Raw genomic sequence first — 24,294 nt, 5'->3', positions numbered from 1 at the left:
TAGAGACCATTCACCTGCCCTGTTGAACTTCATTCAGTCATCTCACTTCTGCTGACATCAACAAACTCACTTCTCACTGAAGGGAAATTTTAAATGTACGCAGGGCATTTAAACACGGCAGCTGCTGAGCCAGTGGTGAGTTCACAAGTGACTGCAGGAACTGATTCTGCAGTTATTGCTGCTGTTGATCACATCCAGGTTTGGACCCAGGTCACTGGACACATTTGGGTTGTTTCCCCTGGAACTGCAGGTACATTTGTATTCTGCATCGATTATAAATAAATCTGTTCTGTGTGAATGAACTGGGCCTGAGGAGGATGTGGAGAGACTTTGTGGGGATATGGATGAGCTGAAGGGATGGGCAAGAACAAGCCTGTGTCATCGCGTGGATGATAACAGGACTGAAAGTCAAGTTATGAAATGAAATGAAATACCTTTATTGTCATTGCATAGTATAATTTTCATGCACCGATACAGCAAAAATATGTTTGCAACTCTCGTACTCAATGCTATAAAACAACAAATAAAATAAATAAACAATAGATAAAATCCAGTAACCAGCCAGTACAAGCAACGTCCGGCGGTACGAAAGTGCGACTCCGATGCGTGACAGCCTTAAAACCAGTATTAAAAGTAGCAATATCACAAATTTATGGATGATACTTTATCGATTGGTTCAGAGCAATTACAGCTCTGGGGAGAAAGCTATTTTTCAGTCTGGAAGAGCGGGCATAGAAAATCTTATAATGTCTGCCAGATGGAAGAAGTTCAAACACATGATTGCATGGGTGTGTATTGTCCTTACAGATGCTTGTAGCTTTCCTTAGGCAGTGTGGGCTGTAGGTGTCCTCCAGGGCTGGGATCTGTGTCCCGATGATCTTCTGTGCACTAGAGACGACCCGCTGAAGCGCTTTCCTATCAGCTGCTGTACGACTGAGATACCACACAGAGATGCAGTGTGTTCAAATGCTCTCTAGGGTGCAGCGGTTAAAGGTCACCAGCATCTGTTCAGGTAGACCAGCTGTCTTCAGCGTCCTGAGGAAAAACAAGCGTTGCTGTGCTTTCTTAACTATTGTTGTGGTGTTAGTGGACCATGTAAGGTCTTCTGAGATGTGTATTCCCAGAAACCTGAAACTGGACACTCTCTCCACTGTGTCTCCGTTAATGAAGACTGGAGCATACTCATCATCCTGTGACTTTCCAAAGTTGATAATTAGCTCCTTAGTCTTTGCTGTATTAAGAGACAGGTTATTCTCTGAGCACCAGCTCACTAAGTTCTGTACTTCCGTTCTGTACGCTGATTTGTCTCTGTTGGAGATCAACCCAATCTCTGTTGTGTCGTCTGTGAATTTGACGATGGTATTGGTGTTAAATACAGGTACATAGTTGTACGCGAAGAGGGACCAGAGTATGGGACTCAATATACAACCTTGTAGCATACCAGTGTTCAGGATAGTAGTGGAGTTCAGGTGAGGGCCCAGTCTCACTGACTGTGAAAGCTCTGACAAGAAATTCAGTACCCAGTTGCAGAGTGATGAGCTGAGGCCCAGCTGGTGGAGTTTGGAGATGAGCTTGCTGGGGATGACAGTATTAAAAGCAGAGTGATAATCAACGAACAACATCCTCATGTATCTGCCCTTTCCCTCCAGATGTGTCAGGACAGTGTGAAGAGCGAATGAGATGGCATCCTCCGCAGACTTGTTTGCTTTATAGGCAAACTGGTGTGAGTCCAGTATAGTAGGGATGGTGACTTTAATGTGGGAGAGGACCAATCTCTCAAAGCACTTCATTATTGCTGGTGTGAGGGCAACTGGATGATAGTCATTCAAATTGTTGATGTTTGTTTTCTTCGGGACAGGCACTATGATGGCTGACTTCAGGAACTTGGAGACCTTTGCCTGAGATAGAGACAGATTGAAAATTCTCGTAAATACATCAGCCAGTTGTTCAGCACAGTCTTTAAGTACCCATCCTGGAACTCCATCTGGGCCTGCAGGTTTTTGTGGATTGACCCTCTGCAGCATGTGCTCAGCGTTAAGAACCTGTTCATCCTCTATGGCAGTGATTCTTACACTCCTCACATTGTTGGCCAATTTCAAATTGGCCAAAGAAGGTGTTGAATTCATTGGCCAGTGTGACATCACTGTGGGGGCAGACAGGGTTACTCTGGTGGTCAGTAATAGCCCTGATGCCTTGCCACATGTTCCGATTGTTAGCACTGTTAAAGTGGTCCTCTACCAGTTGCTTGTGGATGTCTTTGGCCTTTTTTATGCCTTTTTTCAGGTTTGACCTGGCAACACTATATGCTGAGGAATCACCAGATTTAAAAGACAGACTGAATAGAACATGGAACAGTGTCAGTCCTTTGGCGCACAATGTTGTGCTGACCTTTTAATCTATTCTTAAGAGCAATCGAATCCTTCCCTCCTTTGTAGCCCTTTTTCTACCATCCACATGCGTATCTGGGAGTTTCTTCAATGCACCTAATATTTCTCCTTCTACCATCCCTAGCAGTGTGTTCCACACGCTCACCACTCTTTTCTGTTTATAACACACTCCCTCTGCTGGATTCTTTCCCATGGAGCATAGTAGGATTATAAACTCATGAAGGTGTTGACTATTCATCAAGGGAACTCGGTTAGGAAACTCACTATGCAACTCTCAATAAATCAAAGCTTGCACTTGATCGTCTCGGCACAAACAACATAATTATGTTGACCCCAGGCAAACAACTTAAAACACAAATTCTACCGTTCTCTCTGTAACAATACTCACTCAGACCACTTTCCCAATTTATACCACTGAATTAGGTGATCTCCATTGGCCAGATAATCGATCCTTCTTCTTCGAGCTGGGGGTTTGTCGTCATGACGAATCTGTGAAGTTAGCTATTTAACATTCAAATCCTCTGTTTTTATTTTCATTCCTTACCAATTCAAATTTCACTGTTATTGGCTTCCAGTCATCTGACTGAGCTGACACACCTTGTTGGATCCAAGCCAGCATCCACTTATTGCTCTCTTCTGCAAGTGACAACTGGTAATTTATGCCTCTTTGTTTCAAATCAGCTACCAAACCAGCAGTCAGCTCAAATCACTCAGGCCAGACACAGTCCCCACCATTCACAAACCTGTATGTTATACCTAACCAAAGAACACCTCACAAATAACTTCTTATTTGGAAAATTATCTCTAGTCCTGCAGATTACTTGCATCATTATTGTGTCTAGTTTAAAACACTGATCAAGCCAAGTAACTCCAATTCACAAAATGGAGGATGCAGAGCAGCTTCACAAAATTGCAGCTCCATTCCTTCCACCTCATGACAAGAACAAGTTATTTGTTCATCCATTTCCACTGTCCTTGACCCAATCAAGGTCAATGTTTTCTTCCTTATTTTAACTCCTCCATGGCCAACATCTCTCCCCTTTTGATCCACAGAAAATTCTGGGGATATGGGTGAATACTGTACAAAAGGAACACCAGCATTCATGACTATATCAGATAAGACTGATAAAGATACCTACAGATGATCAGACTATAAAACATTGATACAAAAGTCATCAAAACACTAGACAATTTAAAAATATTATCAGTACAACAGCATATAAAAGAAACGTGTTAAAATATACCTGAATTCATACCATATATCAAAGCAATTAACAAAATATAACGAGGTAACAGTACATCATACTGAAAGACAACATAAAGTCAGACAAAATCAACAAAAAGATTTGGAATGGTATTTAGCATATAAACAGAAAGTTATTAAGTTGTCATCAAAAACAATTAGGAAAATACATTGGGTAATCATTAGAACAAAAGGCAGAACAATAACAACATGTGAAATATTACAAATCCAAAGATGTACATTGACGTTCAGTCCCCAGGCCCAAACCTTACTCCAAAAGGGTGGACTCTGCAAAAAATAATAAATCCACATAATCTTTAATAGTCTTGAATAGTTCATCCTATTATCTAATAATAGCTTCATTCCAGTTAATAGCTATCCTATTCTGCAGTAAATTGATGGATAGGTGGAAGGGCAGGAGGTATATCTAAGTAAGCTCTCAGTGCTATCATTGATGTATACATTCAGTTCAATAGGTGGTTTTACAATTGGTTTGGGGGATACTTGCCTAGCTAAGGGTAAGTCCCTCAGAGCATTAGAAACCGCAACATAAGGACTAACATGAGGACATCTGCAGGTGCTGGAAATTCAAACGACACACACAAAATGCTGGTAGAACACAGCAGGGCAGACATAAGGGCTAATCAAACTGAAAATTAAAGATCTTTTGTAATTTGTGCTTGAAGTAACAATGAAATAAGTATCATTCACCAAAGGAAATTTCAGGAATGTCCTGTTATCGACAGGCAAAATAGATAGAGAACAATTATCATAAGAAAAAAACCCTTCAGGCCATTCTTAACTAAATCCACAGGACAAACACAAAATTCTCCTTTTTGATGACAGGAAGCCAAATTAATTCCCTTTCTAGATGCATACCATTTAATAGCATAAATAGGTGGATTAGTATGTGAAAATCCAAACTCCTTCTTGATATTTCCCAACATTATGAACCAACTGTTCAATGATTAAATATTGGTAAAACTTCTGTGGGATTACTCCGCACTAGCTTGGAGTTTGAAGTGTTGCTTAGATGTTCCTTAGATTCAGGATCAGTTCCTGAGGATTGGAGAATGGCTAAGAAAGGAGGGAGGGAGAAAACAGAGAACTATCGACCTGTCAGCCTAACATCATTAGTGGGGAAGATGCTAGAGTCCATTATTAAAGATGAAATAGTGGCATATCTAGATAGCAGTGATAGGATTGGGCTGAGCTAGCATGGATTTACCAAGGGTAAATCATGCTTGACTAATCTATTGGAGTTTTTCGAGGATGTAACCAGGAAGTTAGACAAGGGAGATCCAGTGGATGTAGTGTACCTCGATTTTCAGAAGGCATTTGATAAGGTCCCACATAGGAGATTGGTGGGTAAAATCAAAGCTCAGGGCATCGGGGGGGAAGGCATTGACATGGATAGAAAACTGGTTGGCAGATAGAAAGCAAAGGGTAGCAGTGAATGGGTGTTTCTCGGAATGCCAGGTGGTGACTAGTGGGGTGCCACAGGGCTCGGTATTGGGAACACGGCTGTTTACAATTTACATCAACGATTTAGATGAAGGCATTGAGAATAACATCAGCAAGTTTGCTAAGCTGGGTGGCAGTGTGACATGTGATGAGGATGTTAGGAGAATTCAGGGTGACTTGGATAGGCTGGGTGAGTGGGCAGATACTTGGCAGATGACGTTTAATGTGAATAAGTGTGAGGTTATCCACTTTGGGAGTAAGAACAGGAAGGCAGATTATTATCTGAACGGTGTAGAGTTAGGTAAGGGAGAAATACAAAGAGATCTAGGAGTCCTTGTTCATCAGTCACTGAAGGTGAATGAGCAAGTGCAGCAGGCAGTGAAGAAGGCTAATGGAATGTTGGCCTTTATTACAAAGGGAATTGAGTACAAGAGCAAGGAAATCCTTTTGCATTTGTACAGGGTCCTGGTGAGACCACACCTGGAGTATTGTGTACAGTTTTGGTATCCAGGGTTAAGGAAGGACATCCTGGCTGTAGAGGAAGTGCAGTGTAGATTCACGAGGTTAATTCCTGGGATGTCTGGACTGTCTTACACAGAGAGGTTAGAGAGATTGGGCTTGTACACGCTGGAATTAAGGAGATTGAGAGGGGATCTGATTGCAACATATAAGATTATTAAGGGATTGAACAAGATAGAGGCAGGAAATATGTTCCAGATGCTGGGAGAGTCCAGCACCAGAGGGCATGGTTTGAGAATAAGGGGTAGGTCATTTAGGACAGAGTTAAGGAAAAACTTCTCCGAGAGAGTTGTAGGGATCTGGAATGCACTGCCTCGGAAGGCAGTGGAGGCCAATTCTCTGGATGCTTTCAAGAAGGAGCTAGATAGGTATCTTATGGATAGGGGAATCAAGGGATATGGGGACAAAGCAGGAACCGGGTATTGATAGTAGATGATCAGCCATGATCTCAAAATGGCGGTGCAGGCTCGAAGGGCCGAATGGTCTACTTCTGCACCTATTGTCTATTGTTGTCAAGTTGAACACTTGCACATGTCTGCAGTCAAGTGAGAAATCAGTGTGTAACACCCTGGTTCACATTTTTTCTGCTCCGCTGTAGTATTTCATTGTAGCAGCTCTGTAAGAGCCCTCTGTTCTGCTGTCAACCTGTTTGGGTTACTGTTGAAGATAAGGGATGCTGAGGAATGTGTGCCATCCAATTCGATTGTGGAACTGGGAGAGGGTTTGAGAGAACACTGGAGGGAGACCTTTGGTCCGGGCTTTTTTTTTTGTTCGGCGGGAGATGAAAAGAGAAGGCACTGGAGAGAACTGGTCATAGGATATGACCCATTGGGGGATCGTGATTCGATGGAGCCAGGCGCCGAGATTGGCCGAGGATCATTTTAGGAAGAGCGACCCAGCCAGGATTGATCAGCGCAGCTTAAGTTTATCCCTTGGACCAAGATAATGAAAGGCATGTAATTCTAAGGGTAATTATATTTTCGAACATCATTACCTGGCATCTGTATGCCTGGGATTGCATGGGTTAAATTGACAGTGTTTACTGTGGATTCAGCATCAACTCCAACCTGTCACTGAGTTTAATAGTGGACCCAGCTTGGGTTTAACTTACCGGTTCTCTCTCGCCTTTTGGGAATCACGGCCTTTTTATTGGCATTTCATGGACTGGGAGAATGAACTGTAAGATTAGGTTGAGATTATTCGGGCAGTGGGCAAATCAGCTCGTTTGTGCTTCTGCAATAAGTGCACATTTGACTGTTTAATTATAATGGGCTCTTCTTGTTTTCTTTTCTGTTCGTTACTAACCCTTTAGTTAAGATTCATCAGTATGATTCCTTTAATCGTACGCAGTGTACCGTCTGTCATTTCTTGACACTGAGTTCTGACGGTAGCAAATTACACAGCGTCCCACACAAACCGGGGGTTTGGGGTGGGAAGGCGATCTCAATCCCACGGTTTTGGCAGGACTGGAGCGTGGTGACTTACGCAGCCAAGGAGACCAGCGGGGTTTAAAGTGGTAACTCGATGACAACATATTCCCGCAAATATTAATCTGTATCGCTGCGTTGGATTGTCAGCTTCTCCTTTGTCATGACATTTACTGCTAGCTGAGACAATGTTAGTCCTCACTCTAATCAACTGTGACATTGTGACCTTTGTCATGTGACCGTGACCGGGTTAAAGAACCAGCAGAAATGGAAAACACATTGTTGGAGTCCCGGTATCACTATGAACTAATAATATTTATTAGTAACTAAGCATTACAGTAATATAAATGCAAATATATTGAACAGGTTGCAATGATATATATGTAGGTGTGTGGGAATATAAACAAAACTAGGCTCTTTAAAACCTAGGGGTAAATGGGTACAGTCTTACGATGTGATGGAGAGTTCAGTTCAGTTCGAGGTAGTTAGTTGAGTAACGTTGGAGAGCGGGGGGGGGGGGGGGAAGAGAGAGAGAGAGAGAGAGAGAGAGAGAGAGAGAGAGAGGAGAGAGAAAGGGAGGGGGGGAGAGAGAGAGAGGGAGAGGGAGGGAGAGAGAGAGAGAGAGAGAGAGAGAGAGAGAGAGAGAGGTGAGAGGTGAGCTGATGCCGTCGATCTTCCCGTTGTCTTCCGAAGTCCTGTTGCGGTCACCGACTATGACCATAACACGTACGACTATTCTTCCGTGGTGGAATCATCACCCAGGCCAGGGTGGACACACAAGCGATTCCCCACCGGTTGCACCCTCTTCACACTGTGAGCCATTGATCGATTTCCCCGATCTGATCCTCCAAAACCTCACCTTCGTGTGGGTGCAACAAAGCTCGTTCAGTGTCCACAATGTGTGCCTCGTGGTGTGTCTGTCTGTGTAACAGCGGACCTGGCTTTTATCTCTCCATGTTGGACACCAACTGTCCATCAACCTGCTCTGCCCTCCACTTTCTGCAGGAATTCTACAAGCAGCCAAGTGACCTCGGGGAAAAGGTAACCACGCTGGCAGAGAAACCATAACATCAATCTTCCGAGCAGTTTTCGTTTTCGTTTTCTTTCTTTCTTTCTTTCTTTCTTCTCTCTTTCTCTCTTTCTCTCTTTCTCTCCCTTTCTCTCTTTCTCTCTTTCTCTCTTTCTCTCTTTCTCTCTTTCTCTCTTTCTCTCTTTCTCTCTTTCTCTCTCTCTCTCTCTCTCTCTCTCTCTCTCTCTCTCTCTCTCTCGTTCTCTCGTTCTCTCTCTCTCTCTCTCTCTCTCCTCTCTCTCTCCTCTCTCTCTCTCTCTCGCAGCACAGTTCATAGGGTCTATTCTGGACCCCTTTTCAAACTAGGGTGACCCCTAACACCTTTCAAAGGACATTGTTTCCATCCTTGGTAAAAACTTATTGCTGCTGTTGCTATATGCCCTGTGCCACCAATTGCATATCGGAAGAAAAACTGATTATTCACAGGCAAAATAGACACAGAAGAATTATAAATACTGATACCACAGTTTGCAATTTACTACTTTGTCATTTCTTCAGGGCAAGCCCTGTACTCTACCCCTTAATGGCATCTTGATAAATTGTCGTGGAAATTTGACCTTGTGTGAAAAGAATGCTCGACTCCTGAGTCTTGTTTTGGGACTTTTATTTTACTTGGTACCAAGGAGAGAGAGAGCTGGTCTCCACCAGCACCCGACTCGGCTCTCCTGTTACAGCTCAGCTCAGCTCAGCACAGTAACAGTAGACTTAATATATCCAATCATTGTATAGAAATATTACCACACTAACAATGTTACCGTTCACTAGAAAAAAGAACTTAGAGATAAAGAAGCAGTTATAAGTTAAACTATCTTGCAGAGCTCAGCATTGAAGTTTCTGTTTCTCTGGTCGCAGCAGATTAGACTCGTGCCTGATCTCTCAAGAGTTAACATGTACTGTTCCCTATATGCCTTCTAGGCTTTGCAGTGTCCACTGTCGCTAGTCACGTGGCTTATTAACCCGTTTCCTCCACAAATCCCTCTTTGTTGATCTTCTGGATCGACACTCACTATTCACATTCATATTGTCTCATTGAGTCTCTCTCTGGGACGGGGGCCTCATAACCCTTAGGAAAGGGGTGCATTTTCAGACATTCCTCCCCATCATAGTTATCCTCTTCCTCCTCGCTTCCCTAGAGGTTCCAAGCGGCCACCATTCTCCCCCGGGTGGGCTACAGTTGTGGAACTGCCCGCCCACCTGTTTTATTTTAGTCACTGATTTCTTTATGTAGTCTGCAAGATGAGTGACGGTTTGGCTCCTCTCGCTCGACTCCGCAGCTGAACAGGCGCTACTCACTATTGTTCCTCTCCTTTCTCCTGCTGCCGTTGGCGCCGAGTGACGTGTATCCTATTCGGGGCTTCTGCAGTGCGAGTGACCAACAGGACCCGGTAGGGTCCTCTCCGCCTAGGACAGAGAAGCTTTTATCACTGATCGAATGCATACCCAATCCCCTGGTTTGAACATTTCCTTCAGTCAGGGGGATTTGGGCGTCCCTCACTTCTGCACCTCCTGGCGCAGTGCTTTAGCATAATTTAGGGTTTTTTCATCGTTCCAGATCAAAGCTGCTCTATCAGCCCGGTTGTCATTGGTCTAACCATCAATATTTCGTGTGGGGTGAGCCCCGTACCCCCATTCTTCCGGTTTCGCGAAGCATCCGTTACCAGAGGCAAAGCCTCTGGCCGTTTAAGGTCATTCTGCTGACACGCTTTGCCGAGTGCAGCTTTCATTTCTCCGTTTACCCTTTCCACCGTTCCCGAGGATTAGGTTGATAGGGGATGTGTGACTTCCGCTGAAATCCTTTACACTAATCTGTTAGTAAAATGGGTCCCCCTGTCACGATTACTGCACAATGGAATCCCAAATCTTGGTATGATTTCCTCCATTAGGGCATTCGCTGCTGTCCCAGCGTCATCCTTCCTGGCCGGGAATGCCTCCACCCACCGAGAGAACATATCTATTACCACCAATATATACTTGTAGCCTTTCTCCACTGGCAGATGCACAAAGTCCACCTGCAAGTTTTCAAACGGCATTTCTGGCTGGGGCAAATAATCATACTTTGCCGGAGTCTTCCCTTTCTTGTCCTGCCGACATACCAAGTGCGTCCGTACTACCCTTTCCGTTGTGACAGTTATTCACAAAGGCTAATCGCACGCTGATTTGCCCATGCGAGCCAGGGGCAAAAACAAGCTGCGGGGGCAAACAACACGCCCATCAGGGTGGCACCACAAGCCTGCACGCGGGCGTCCATGCGCACCTTTCCTGCTGGGTGGCAAGATATTGGGCTTGCCGCAATCTGCCCATACTGATGGAAGTGAGGAGACCCGCTTCCACCCGTACGGGAATCAGTGTGAACGTGTGCAGACTTACCCGAGCGAGGCGGAGAAGTTCTGCTGCCAGTGCGGACGTTCCGTTCGGCAGGGGCTAAGCTTCTACAACCTCACGGGGGAAAGTGCTGGGTGGCGGCGGAACTGAAACATAGAAACATAGAAAATAGGCGCAGGAGTAGGCCATTCGGCCTATCGAGCCTGCACCACCATTCAGTATGATCATGGCTGATCATCCAACTCAGAACCCTGTACCTGCTTTCTCTCCATACCCCCTGATCCCTTTAGCCACAAGGGCCATATCTAACTCCCTCTTAAATATAGCCAATGAACCGGCCTCAACTGTTTCCTGTGGCAGAGAATTCCACAGATTCACCACTCTCTGTGTGAAGAAGTTTTTCCTCATCTCGGTCCTAAAAGACTTCCCCTTTATCCTTAAACTGTGACCCCTCGTTCTGGACTTCCTCAACATCGAAAACAATCTTCCTGCATCTAACCTGTCCAATCCCTTTAGAATATTATACGTTTCAATAAGATCCCTCCTCAATCTTCTAAATTCCAGTGAGTATAAGCCTAGCCAATCCAGTCTTTCTTCATATGAAAGTCCTGCCATCCCAGGAATCAATCTGGTGAACCTTCTTTGTACTCCCTCTATGGCAAGAATGTCTTTCATCAGATTAGGGGACCAAAACTGCACCCAATATTCTAGGCGTGGTCTCACAAAGGCCTTGTACAACTGCAGTAGAACCTCCCTGCTCCTGTACTCAAATCCTTTTGCTATGAATGCCAACATACCATTTGCCTTTTTCACCGCCTGCTGTACCTGCATGCCCACCTTCAATGACTGGTGTACAATGACACCCAGGTCTTGTTGCACCTCCCCTTTTCCTAATCGGCCACCATTCAGATAATAATCTGTTTTCCTGTTCTTGCAACCTCACATTTATTCACATTAAACTGCATCTGCCATGAATTTGCCCACTCACCTAACCTATCCAAGTCACCCTGCATCCTCTTAGCATCCTCCTCACAGCTAACACCGCCGCCCAGCTTCGTGTCATCCGCAAACTTGGAGATGCCGCATTTAACTCCCTCGTCTAAATCATTAATATATAATAATTAGGGCATTAGGAGGAGCAGGGTCACGCCATGGGATACCAACAGTGCAGGGGTGATCAAGCACTGTGGGGATGGATTTTTCGACAGTCGCCGCTGTGGCTGCCACCACTCACAAACAGGAGGGCGTTCCCTTCACTACCGCAGGTAAGGAGGCCGCTTGCCACTCCCGTATTTTTGGCGAAGCACTCGGGTAGCGAATCCTTGCTTCTCGTTAATGTGCAGCAGGGAAAGCCTCTCATAGTCAGGTAGGCCCAGGGCTGGCGCCTCACGTGGGCTCAACCCTTCCGTCGGCCCATCGCATAGTCGCTGGCCGGTACTGCGGGGTGGCCGTCCAATTCCCTATATCCCAGTATCCACAGTCGACAGTACCCAACCATTCCCAGGAAGGAAGGAATTTCCTTCTTTGTCTTTGGTACCGGGACGTGCAGAACCGTCTTTTCTCAGTCCTCTCGTTCCCTCGGTCAGCTCGAACCCGGGAACCTGTGGTGTACTACATATACCTGTCTGGACACGCCCCCTGCTGACTGCCCCTGTGGCTCCTCCCACAGACCGTGGCTCCTCCCACAGACCGTGGCTCCTCCCACACTGTCTCCCCGTGGTGAACTACATATACCTGTCTGGACACGCCCCCTGCTGACTGCCCCTGTGGCCCCTCCCACTGACCGTGGCTCCTCCCACACTGTCTCCCTGTGGTGAACTACATATACCTGTCTGGACACGCCCCCTGCTGACTGCTCCTGTGGCTCCTCCCACACTGTCTCCCTGTGGTGAACTACATATACTTGTCTGGACACGCCCCCTGCTGACTGCTCCTGTGGCTCCTCCCACAGACCGTGGCTCCTCCCACACTGTCTCCCTGTGGTGAACTACATATACCTGTCTGGACACGCCCCCTGCTGACTGCTCCTGTGGTCCCTCTCACTGACCGTGGCTCCTCCCACATCTCCCTGTGGTGAACTACATATACCTGTCTGGACACGCCCCCTGCTGACTGCCCCTGTGGCTCCTCCCACTGACCGTGGCTCCTTCCACACTGTCTCCCTGTGGTGAACTACATATACCTGTCTGGACACGCCCCCTGCTGACTGCCCCTGTGGCTCCTCCCACTGACCGTGGCTCCTCCCACACTGTCTCCCTGTGGTGAACTACATATACCTGTCTGGACACGCCCCCTGCTGACTGCCCCTGTGGCTCCTCCCACATCTCCCTGTGGTGAACTACATATACCTGTCTGGACACGCCCCCTGCTGACTGCCCCTGTGGCTCCTCCCACTGACCGTGGCTCCTCCCACACTGTCTCCCTGTGGTGAACTACATATACCTGTCTGGACACGCCCCCTGCTGACTGCTATGTGGAATGCTCTGCCGCAGAAGGCAGTGGAGGCCAAGTCTCTGGATGCATTCAAGAGAGAGAGTTAGATAGAGCTCTTATAGATAGCGGGGTCAAGGGATATGTGGAAAGGGCAGGAACGGGGTACTGATTGTGTATGATCAGCCACGATCACTGTGAGTGGCGGTGCTGGCCAGAAGGGCCGAATGGTCTACTCCTGCACCTACTGTCTATTGTCTATTGTCTATTTTACCGAATTGTGGTCTGGGCAAGGAATGGTAGGCATTCTGATCTTAGAATAATAGTGGCCTACTATATTAGGGCCTCTGGTGCTACAGGTTATACGCTGGTGGTAATCTGGCGTGGATTTCTTCAAACAAGCCTGGTTGAAGTCTGCAACTGTAATTTGAAATTCATCGGGATTGACTATTTCTTGTTTGTAGACGTCATCATACAGATCGCAAGTGCTTGATCGTAGTCGGCAGCTGGTGGTATGCAAACTGCGGTCAGGATCATGGAAATGAACTGTGTAGGAAAATGGAATGGACGGCATTTGTTCCAAGCTGAGCAAACATGAGTTCAACAAAACCGCGGCATTGGAGCACCGCAAGAGTTTATGATGAGATGCGCCCCTTCCTTTCACCTTTTCTGAATCATCAATCGGGTCCGTTCTCCAAATTGAGAAAGCTTCGGGTCCGATCGCTGTATCTGGTCAGACAGAGAATGCAGCGGCTTCTCATTTCTCTCTGATACGGCGGTCTTCCCTCAGGCCCGGAACCCTTTTGCAATAATTGACCGTAAAGCAGCGAGGAGCCAGCGACGGCTTCAAATCCACCGCCCTGGAGCCCAGGGCGCATGCGTCAGAGGTACAGGTGACGTCACCAGCCGGGCCGTTCGGCGGACAGGCGGTACCGGAGCCGGTACTCTCTCTCATCGCCTGCCCCGGGGGTTATTTACCGATTCAGCGAGGTCGCACCTGTTGAACCAGTCTCATCGCAGCATAATCCTCAGTGAGTAATTCACCCACCAACCGGTAGGTCTTTGAGATGTGGGGGCAGCCCACCCCTGTGGCTATTCCCCAACAACAGGTACAATCACTTTGTTGGGGGGGGGGGGCGACCTAGCAGAGGAAAGTCGGTGGTCAGCTCTCTTGCACCGGGTCTGACCGTGACTCAGAGGGGAAGGGGGAGAAGAGGTGAGTTGTGGTGATAGGGGGTGCGTTAGTTAAGGGGAACAGAAAGGATGTCCTGTGGATGAACGAGATTTCCCGGATGGTATTTTGCCTCCCGGGTGCCAGGGGTCCAGAATATCTCGGATGGAGTTCTCAGCGTCCTTCAGTGGGAGGGTGAACAGCCAGAGGTCGTGGAACACATGGGTAGGAAGATCAGGAGGTTCTGCAAAGGGAGTTCTGGGAGTTAGGTGCCCACTTAGAGGGCAGGATCTCAGGATTGCTACTCCTGCCACGTACGAGTGAAGCCAGAAATAGGAAGATTATACAATTTAACACATGGCTAAGCAGTTGTAGGAGGGGGGCATAAGATTTTGGACCATTGGGCTCTCTTCTAGGGAAGATGGGACCTGTACTGAAGGGATTCAAGATGTAAGGTTTGCCAGTGCTTCACAATGGGGTTTAGAGTTACAGGAGCCAATGTGCCAATATTTTTAGTTGAGAGGTTGTGGAGATGGGTGTTGTCAAGACTTCAGGCAGAGTCAGGAACAAAAAGGTTGAGCATGGTGCGGTTAGTGTCCTGAGGTGTGTATATCTCAATGTGAGAAGTATTGTAGGAAAGGCCGATGAGCTCGTGGATGGATCGGCACCTGGAATCATGATTTTGTAGCCATCAGTCAGGCTTGGTTGCAGGAGGGGGCAGGACTGGCGGCTCGGCATTCCGGGGTTCCGTTGTTTTAGATGTGACAGAGTGGGATGGAATAAAGAAGTAAGAGTTGTGTTAGTCGTCAGGGAAAATGTCGCAGTGCTCAACTTGTCTAGTGGGTGGAACTGAGAAAGGTATATTACAGAACAGTCCGTGGGGTTTAGCCAAACGCATTTGTAGAGGCCATAGACTGCTGGAAGAAACGAGGCTGTTATTATGGGGAATAATTTGTCCAATATGTTGAGGAAAGTTTCCTTAATCCCGAAGTAGAAATCCCAATGAAGGAGTGTGTGATATTTGATCTACTATTAGGGAACGAGCTAGGGCAGGTGACTGAAGTTTGTGCAGGGAAGCACTTTGTATCTAGCAATCACAATGCCATTAGTTTCAAAGCAAATCTGGAAAATGGTAGGTCAGGTCCACGGTTTGAGATTCTAAACTGCAGAAAGACCAACTCTGATGGTATCAGGCAAGTGTGAATGCGGACAGGCTGTTTCCTGGCAAAGGTCGGTGGGAAGCATTGAAAAGTGAAATTTTAGACAATAGACAGTAGGTGCAGGAGTGGGCCATTCGGCCCTTCTAGCCAGCACCACCATTCACCGTGATCATGGCTAATCGTCCACGATCAGTACCCCGTTCCTGCCCTCTCCCCATATCCCTTGACCCCGCTATCTTTAAGAGCTCTATCTAACTCTCTCTTGAATGCATCCAGAGACTTGGCCTCCACTGCCTTCTGGGGCAGAGCATTCCACATTTCCACCACTCTCTGGGTAAAAAAAGTTTTTCCGCATCTCTGTTCTAAACGGCCTACCCCTTTTTCTTAAACTGTGGCCTCTAGTTCTGGACTCACCCATCAGTGGGAACATGCTTCCTGCCTCCAGTTTGTCCAATCCCTTAATAATCTTATATGTCTCAATCAGATCCCCTCTCATCCTTCTAAATTCCAGTGTATACAAGCCCAGTCGCTCCAATCTTTCAACATATGACAGTCCCGCCATTCCGGGAATTAACCTTGTGAACCTACGCTGCACTCCCTCAATAGCAAGAATGTCCTTCCTCAAATTTGGAGACCAAAACTGCACACAATACTCCAGGTGGGGTCTCACCAGGGCCCTGTACAGCTGCTGAAGGACCTCTTTACTCCTATACTCAATTCCTCTTGTTATAAAGGCCAGCATGCCATTAGCTTTCTTCACTGCCTGCTGTACCTGCATGCTTGCTTTCATTGACTGATGTACAAGAACACCTAGATCTCGTTGTGCTTCCCCTTTTCCTAACTTGACTACATTTAGATAGTAATCTGCCTTCCTGTTCTTGCCACCAAAGTGGATAACCTCACATTTATCCACATTAAACTGCATCTGCCATACATTTGCCCACTCACCCAACCTGTCCAAGTCACCCTGCATTCTCATAACATCCTCCTGACATTTCACACTGCCACCCAGCTTTGTGTCATCAGCAAATTTGCTATTGTTACTTTCAATCCCTTCATCTAAATCATTAATGTATATTGTAAACAGCTGCGGTCCCAGCACCGAACCTTACGGTACCCCACTGGTCACAGCCTGCCATTCTGAAAGGGACCCGATAATTGGGACTCTTTGTTTCCTGTCAGCCAGCCAATTTTCAATCCATGTCGGTACTCTGCCCCCAATACCATGTGCCCTAATTTTGCCCACTAATCTCCTATGTGGGACTTTATCAAAAGCTTTCTGGAAGTCCAGGTACACTACATCCACTGGCTCTCCCTTGTCCATTTTCATAGTTACATCCTGTTTTTCCCTTCATAAACCCATGCTGACTCGGACTGATCCTTCTACTGCTATCCAAATGTGTTGTAATTTCCTCTTTTATAACTGACTCCAGCATCTTTCCCACCACTGATGCCAGGCTAACCGGTCTATAATCCCCTGTTTTCTCTCTCCCTCCTTTCTTGAAAAGTGGGACAACATTAGCCACCCTCCAAACAGCAGGAACTGTTCCCAAATCTATAGAACATTGGAAAATGATTACCAATGCGTCCACGATTTCTTTTGAGAGTAAAAAGCTTGTACGTTTCAGAATAAAAGGTAAAGATAACAAGTGAAGGGAACCTTGGTTTTAAGAGATATTTGGGCCCTGGTTAAGGAGAAAAGGGGGTGCATAACAGGTATAGGCAGGTAGGAGCACATGGGGTGCTAATGGAATATAAGAAATGCAAGGAATACTTAGGAAAGAAATTAGGGTGGGAAAGAAGGCATGAGGTTGCTCTACCAGACAAGGTGCAGGAGAATCCTAAGGAATTCAACGGATATGTGAAGAACAGAAGGATTGCAAGGGACAAGATCTGGAAGATCAGAATGGTGATTCATGTGTGGAGCCGAAAGAGATGAGGAAGATTTTAAATGATTTTTTTTTTTGCATCTGTATTTAATCAGGACACAATAGGAGGCAAAATGGCATCCACTTCATGGACTGTGTACAGGTTACAGGTGTTTGCTGTCTTGAGGCAAATCAGGGTGGATGAGTCCCTAGAGCCTGGCAAGGTGTTCCTTTGGACCATAGGGGAGGCAAATGCAGATGTTGCAGGGGGTCTAGCAGAGATCTTTAAATCACCTCCAGTGACAGGGTAGAAACCGGAGGATAGTCAATGTTGTTTAAGAAAGATTCTAAACATAAAACAGAAAATTATAGGCCAGTTAGTCTGACATCAGTAGTGGGCAAGTTATTGGTACGTACCCTAAGGGACTGGATTTATGTATGTATTTGGATAGACAGGGTCTGCTTAAGGATAGACAGCATGGTCATGTCTAACCAATCTTATTGAGTTTTTTAAGGAGGTTTCCAGGAAAGCTGATGAAGGCGAGGCAGTGGGTGTTGTCTACATGGACTTTAGCAAGGCATTTGAAAAGGTCCCGCACGAGAGGTTGGTCAAGAAGGTTCAGTCACTCGGCATTCAACATGAGGTAGTAAATTGGATTAGATATTGGCTTTGTGGGAGAAGCTAGAGAGTGGTAGTAGATGGCTGTCTCTCTGACTGGAGTCCTGTGATTAGTGGAGTGTCTTGGGGAGCAGTGTTGGGTCCATTGTTGTTTCTCGTCTGCATCAACAATCTGGACGATAATGTGGTTAACTGAATCAGCAAAATTGTGAATGACAGCAAGATTGGCGGGGGGGGGGGGAGGCTATCATGGCTTACAGAGGGATCTGCATCAGCTGGAGAAGTGGGCTGAAAGACTGCAGATGGAATTTAATGCGGACAAGTGTGATGTGTTGAACTTCGGAAGGACCAAGCAGGGTAGATCTTACACTGTGAATTGGTCGAGCACTGAGGAGTGTGGTAGAACAAAGGGATCTGGGAATACAGGTGCATAATTTGTTGAAAGTGGTGTCACAGGTAGGTAGGGTCATAAAGAAAACTTCTGGTACATTGGCCTTTATAAATCAAAGTACTGAGTACAGGAGATGGGATGTTATGCTGAAGTTGTAACAGACATTGGTGAGGCTTGATTTGGAGTTGTGTGTGCAGTTTTGGTCACCTACCTACAAGAAGAGGTAAATAAGCTTGAAAGAGTACAGAGAACATTTAGAAGGATGTTGCCGGGTCTATAAAGCAAGATTGAATAGGTAAGGACTTTATTCCTTGGAACATAAAAGATTTGAGAGGAATTTTAACAGAGCACTACAGAATTATGAAGGATGCAGGCAGGCTTTTTTCACTGAGTGCGGGTGGAACTACAACCAGAGCCTGTGGTTTAAGGGTGCATGGTGAAAAGTTTAAGGGGAACATGAGGGGAAACTTCTTCACTCAGAGGGTTGTGGGAGTGTGGAACGAACTGCCGGCACGTGGTTAATGCAAGCTGAATTTCAGCATTTAAGCAAAGTTTGGATAGGTACGTGGATGGGCAGGATATGGAGGGCTATGGTCCCGGAGCAGGTTGATGGGAGTCGGCAATTCAAGCAGTTTCAGCATGGACTAAATGGGCTGAAGGGCCTGTTTCTGTGCTTTTCTTTTCTACGACTCTAATGTAGGGGCCCCAACCCTTCACAACCCATGGTCAGTGATTTGGGGCCAAGAGTCTTGTATCCACAGTTGCTGATGGTGCAGAATAGGGCAACTGTGTGTATTGTAACAAGGATATAGAAAATGATCAAGTGTATGAGTGAGAACGTTTGACTAGTTGATCATCCATCATATCCAACTATGACAGTGAAACCTGTATGGGGATTTTTTTAATTAAGTGCAAAACCTGTGGCATTGGGGCACGTCCATTGTTGGCCCAGTGCTATGAGTAGTTGTCACAACAGGGGTATTCCTTACCTGCAGTGGGTAAGCATGATTTCTACTGTGCCTTGTCATGCCTTTCGCTCTTCATGAGGCGTTTCAGAACCACCTTCGAACTGTTGGAATTTCACACTGAGTTCACACTCAGATCACAGCATAAAGATTAGAAATCCCTGGACACAAACTTCTGAAATTCTCTTCCCCAGATCACAATGGAGGGAGAGCCGATGAATATATTCACAGGTGATATCAAAGCCGGTTTGGAGTGGGAGTGAGGAAGTGAGGGACTTCTGCACTGCGAAGTCCTACACGAGAAACCAGCCCGATGATTAACAAGAGATCAGCTAATGGCAGAGAAACAAAACAGAAAAGCAAGGACATGGTGGTAAGTGGCTACATTTCATTAGGAGATTGAGGTGAGTCGGTACGTCAAAATCTTCACCAAATTTCTGCAGATATACCCTGGAGAGCATTCCAACTGTCTGGGATAGAGTGGTCGCTACACAGGATGGGAAAAAGCTGCAGAGGGTTATAAATTCAGCCAGCTCCATCATGGGCATGAGTGACACCACCATCAAGGAGCCATCGATCATTAAGGACTCCATCACCCAAAACATGACCTTCTTACAGTGCACCATCAAGGAAGTACAGGAGACTGACGAAACACACACACACACACTCACTCACACACACACACACACGCACACACACACACGCACACGCGCACACACACACACGCACACACACACACACGCACACACACACGCACACACACACGCACACGCGCACGCGCACACACACTCACACACACTCACTCACGCACGCGCACACGCACACGCACACGCACACACACGCGCACACACACACACACACACACAATATTTTAGCAACAGCTTCTTTCTTCCCCTCCAGTATCAGCTTTATGAGTGGGCAATGAACACATGAACACTATCTCACTATTTTCGCTCTTGTTTCGCATTACTTATTCAAATTCATAAAATATCTTTTTAATTGTAATTTGTAGTTTTATGCATTGCACAGTACTGCTGCCACAAAACAAGAAATTTCACAACATACGTCGGTCATGATAAACCTGATTCTGAAGTCTTTACAAATCATTACTGGCAGAAATATTTCTGTCAGAGCCCCTGCTATTTCTACACCAGTAGGAATTATAGTACTAGTACCCCTTCCTTTCCCTCTTACCCATGTACATATCTAAACTTCTCATAACTGTTACAATCAGTGTCAGAGAGACCCAGGAGATTAAAATAATCTGTTCTGTCACTACCCTGAACTTATCGATGATTTTTGTAACTTTTTACAGGACATCGAAGGTGGAGGAATTGCGACTGGGTATCTCAGACGGAATATCACATCCGATCTACACCCCACTCAGCTCCCCAGCACCTGAATATCATCGGCCTGTGAGCGTGGAGGGAGAGACGCTGGTTTGTTTCACTTCAGACCCCAGGCAGTGAGGGCTGTTACAGGGCACCGACCGTGACACAGCTGGGGAAAGACACACTGTCTACAGTGGAGAGGGGAGAAACCACTGATGTGAGGACAGGAGCCAATCTGCAGAGAAGCCGAGTAACCTCTTCCAGCCTGTGAAGGAGCGGGCAGTGATCACTCCAGTGCGGATTGGGAAAGGAACAGCCACTGCAACGAGAGACCGTGTGTGACACGCTGGGGGAGGTGAGCTCACCTGATCTGTGACTGGGAACGTGTTCACCACATCCTTGTTTTTGTACCAGTGAAACATTCATTCTTTTGACTGAGATAAACTTGATCCATTTCCCTGAGAGTATTCAAATCTTCTTTCCCTTGTTTCCATTTGAGGAAAGTAATTAATTCGGTCATCTTTTTACTGACTGATCACTGGGGTCCCGGGGAAACATTGACACCCTTCTTCAAGAGCGTAAAGGGACTCACTCGGTCATCCGACCTGATGAGACACCGGCAAGTTCGCGCTGGGGAGAGACTGTTAACCTGCTTTGCATGCAGGAAAGGGTTCACTCTCATCCCACTTGGTGAAACCACCACAGAGGGGCCATTCTCCTGCTCTCACTGTGGAAGGATTCACTACCTCCTGGCTGAATCTTTTGCTGGAAAGACTTTAATTGACTCGGTGACCTGATGAACCACCAGCAAAGTTCCGCCGGTGAGAGGCCGTTCACCTGTCACTGCGGGAAGGGTTTCAAAAACTCCTCCGGACTACAGAGACACCAGCTGGTCCACACCAGGGAGAGGCCATTCATCTGCTCTGAGTGCGGGAAGGGATTTGCTCGTTCGTCTGACCTTCTGATGCACCAACAAATTCACACCGGAGAGCGTCTATTCCAGTGCCGTGTGTGTGGCAAGGGATTCACTCGATCGTCCAACCTGCTGACTCACCAACGAAGGCACAGCGGGGAGCGGCCGTTCGTCTGCTCTGAGTGCGGGAGGGGATTCACTCGGTCGTCCGAGCTTAAGGCACACCAACGTGTTCACAATGGGGAGAGGCCCTTCCCCTGTTCCGAGTGCGGGAAGGGGTTCATGTGTTCATCCCAGCTACAGTCTCACCAACTAATTCACAGCGGGGAGCGGCCGTTCGTCTGCTCTGAGTGCGGGAGGGGATTCACTCGGTCGTCCGAGCTTCGGACACATCAGCTCATTCACACCGGGGAGAGGCCTTACGTGTGCTCCGAGTGCGGGAAGGGGTTCATTCGTTCATCTCATCTGCAGTCGCACCAACAAATTCACACCGGGGAGCAGCCGTTCGTCTGCTCTGAGTGCGGGAGGGGATTCACTCGGTCGTCTGAGCTTCAGACGCACCAACTCATTCACACCGGGGAGAGGCCCTACACCTGTTCCGAGTGTGGGAAGGGATTCTATCGATCGTCTGAGCTTCTGAAGCACCAACGGATTCACACCGGGGAGCGGCCGTTCATATGCAGCCAGTGTGGCAAGGGATTCATTTATTCATCCCAACTGCGGACACACCAATTAATTCACACTGGGGAGCGTCCATTCATCTGCTGTGAGTGTGGGAGGGGATTCACTCAGTCATCGGAGCTTCGGAAACACCAAAGTACTCACACTGGAAAGAAGCCTTACTCCTGTTCCGAGTGTGGAAAGAGTTTCACTCGGTCCTCTGACCTTCTGACGCACCAACGGGTTCACACCGGAGAGCGGCCGTTCATATGCAGTCAGTGCAGCAAGGGATTCAGTCGTTTGTACCATCTGCGTTCGCACGAGCGAATTCACACCAAGGAATGGCCATTCATCTGCCCCAAGTGCGGGAAGGGATTCACTCAGTCGTCCAACCTCCTGAGGCACCAGCGGATTCACACCGGGGAGAGGCCGTTCACCTGCCCCGACTGTGGGAGGAACTTCAGTCAGTCTTCTCACCTCTCGAAACATCAGCGAGCTCACACTAAAGGGACGGTGCAAATGTGCGGTACTTATGTGGGGCATTTAAACACGGCAGGTGCAGAGACAGCAGTGCGTTCACAAGTGACTGCAGGAACTGATTCTGCAGTTATTGCTGCTGTTGATCACATCCAGGTTTGGACCCAGGTCACTGGACACATTCAAAAATTCAAAGTACATTTATTATCAAAGAATGTATAAATTATACACCTTGAGATCTATTGGCTTGCAGGCAGCCACATTTGGGGTTCTTGCCCCTAGGACAGCAGGCACATTTTATTCTGCATCAATTATGAGTCAGTCTGTTCTCTGTGAATGGAGTGAGCTTGTGTATGTACCATTCAGCTAATATACAGAAACAAGCTACAACACAATTCAGAGTGGATCACATTTTTGTATATTTGTTATTCACTAGCAAGGGAAAATTGGTTCCAACATTAGCTGGACAACAGTTTTCAAGCTTGTGTCTCAAAGCACTTTTGGAGAGCACAGTAATGAGGTAGTTTCATTCTGTAATAGCATTCATCTGTTATCCTGTTCCTGCCATGAACACACCCATCTCCCTTCATAAGACACATATCTTGATAAAACCTACACAGACTTGGGATCCTTCAGGTTCCATTTGTTACATTACTTTTTACAAAACTTACAAATTCATAAAGACTTCAGGGTTACAGATATATTTTCACATTTGCTGCTTTTGGTCATTTCATGACATCACCATAACCTTTGAAACAATTGTTAAGGTATGAGTGCAGTAATAAAAGTGATTTTGGACACTCGTATAATGACACATACTCAGAACTTTAGTTATACAAAATCTCCTTTTTCTGTTCTGGATCAACAGGTACCCATTTGCAATATAATCTCCTTATGGTTTTACATTTGTTCACACCGTTAGACACCTTCTTACAGTGACGAGAGTGAATCCACAGTGGCTTTTTTTCTCCCTTGATGACTATTAGTAACCAGCAATACCTGAACTGCTCATCAAATCGAGCTTCCAAACAATTTCTTTTTAAATGTCTGCACCTCTGAGCTTGATGACGCAGTGCTTAGTCTTTGCAAATGGTTGACGATAATGGATCTCATTGAAACATATAAGATTATTAAGGGATTGGACAAGATAGAGGCAGGAAATATGTTCCAGATGCTGGAAGAGTCCAGTACCAGAGGGCATGGTTTGAGAATAAGGGGTAGGTCATTTAGGACAGAGTTAAGGAAAAACTTCTTCTCCCAGAGAGTTATGGGGGTCTGGAATGCACTGCCTCGGAAGGCAGTGGAGGCCAATTCTCTGGATGCTTTCAAGAAGGAGCTAGATAGGTATCTTATGGATAGGGGAATCAAGGGATATGGGGACAAGGCAGGAACCGGATGATCAGCGATGATCTCAGAATGGTGGTGCAGGCTCGAAGGGCCGAATGGTCTACTTCTGCACCTATTGTCTATAACTGGTAATACTTTTTTGAGGCAAAACAATAGTTCAGATGACTCACGTCCAGGTTATGTACATTGATCTGCTTACCTCGCAGTGGTGCCTCCAATGCCATGCACAAGGACTGTCCCATTGTGAATTCATGTGGGGACAAACCAACGGTTCTAGTAGTAGTGGCTTGTATATTCACTGGAACCAAAGGCAGCACCTGTGTTCACAGTTTCCTCACTAAGTTTAGGTTTAAATTGTTTTGTTTGTCCTTTCCACTCGGCCCTCTGACTGAGAATCAAAACGTTGATTCACCCGCAAGGCTTTGCGTACTTTATTTATGTTACCAGTGAAACGGGTAAGTTTGGTTTGACATGGGTAGATTACAACTGGCCAGTTGTAACGTGACAGTTAATAACATGAAAAGCTTTCAC

The 24,294-nt window shown here is 46.5% G+C and overlaps 2 protein-coding genes across 3 annotated transcripts in view; one reads left to right on the top strand and one right to left on the bottom strand.

Moving 5' to 3' along the window:
- LOC132381625 (gastrula zinc finger protein XlCGF7.1-like) overlaps positions 1 to 2,856 on the bottom strand; it is a 28,865-nt gene extending 26,009 nt beyond the window's left edge. Inside the window, exons 1-2 of one of the 2 annotated variants that reach the window (XM_059951163.1) lie at positions 2,776 to 2,856; positions 4 to 1,898 (exon numbers count right to left, since the gene is read on the bottom strand). In XM_059951163.1, coding sequence (XP_059807146.1) covers positions 963 to 1,790 — 828 coding nt within the window. In that variant the 5' untranslated portion in view covers positions 1,791 to 1,898; positions 2,776 to 2,856 and the 3' untranslated portion in view covers positions 4 to 962. Of the gene's footprint in view, positions 1 to 3; positions 1,899 to 2,775 lie in introns of those variants that run through there. The other variant, XM_059951160.1, reaches the window with a different exon arrangement.
- The window catches only part of LOC132381659 (zinc finger protein 850-like), a 72,945-nt gene extending 49,562 nt beyond the window's left edge, over positions 1 to 23,383 (top strand). Inside the window, exon 3 of the mRNA XM_059951262.1 lies at positions 21,270 to 23,383. Within this exon, the coding sequence (XP_059807245.1) occupies positions 21,270 to 22,638 (1,369 nt within the window). The 3' untranslated portion in view covers positions 22,639 to 23,383. The remainder of the gene's footprint in view (positions 1 to 21,269) is intronic.
- Positions 23,384 to 24,294: the final 911 nt, after the last annotated feature.

The sequence above is a fragment of the Hypanus sabinus genome, chromosome 26 (genome assembly GCF_030144855.1).
Source record: "Hypanus sabinus isolate sHypSab1 chromosome 26, sHypSab1.hap1, whole genome shotgun sequence".
Lineage (NCBI taxonomy): Eukaryota > Metazoa > Chordata > Chondrichthyes > Myliobatiformes > Dasyatidae > Hypanus > Hypanus sabinus.
Note: the sequence above shows the minus strand (reverse complement) of the source record. Positions and strands in the feature narration are given on the sequence as shown.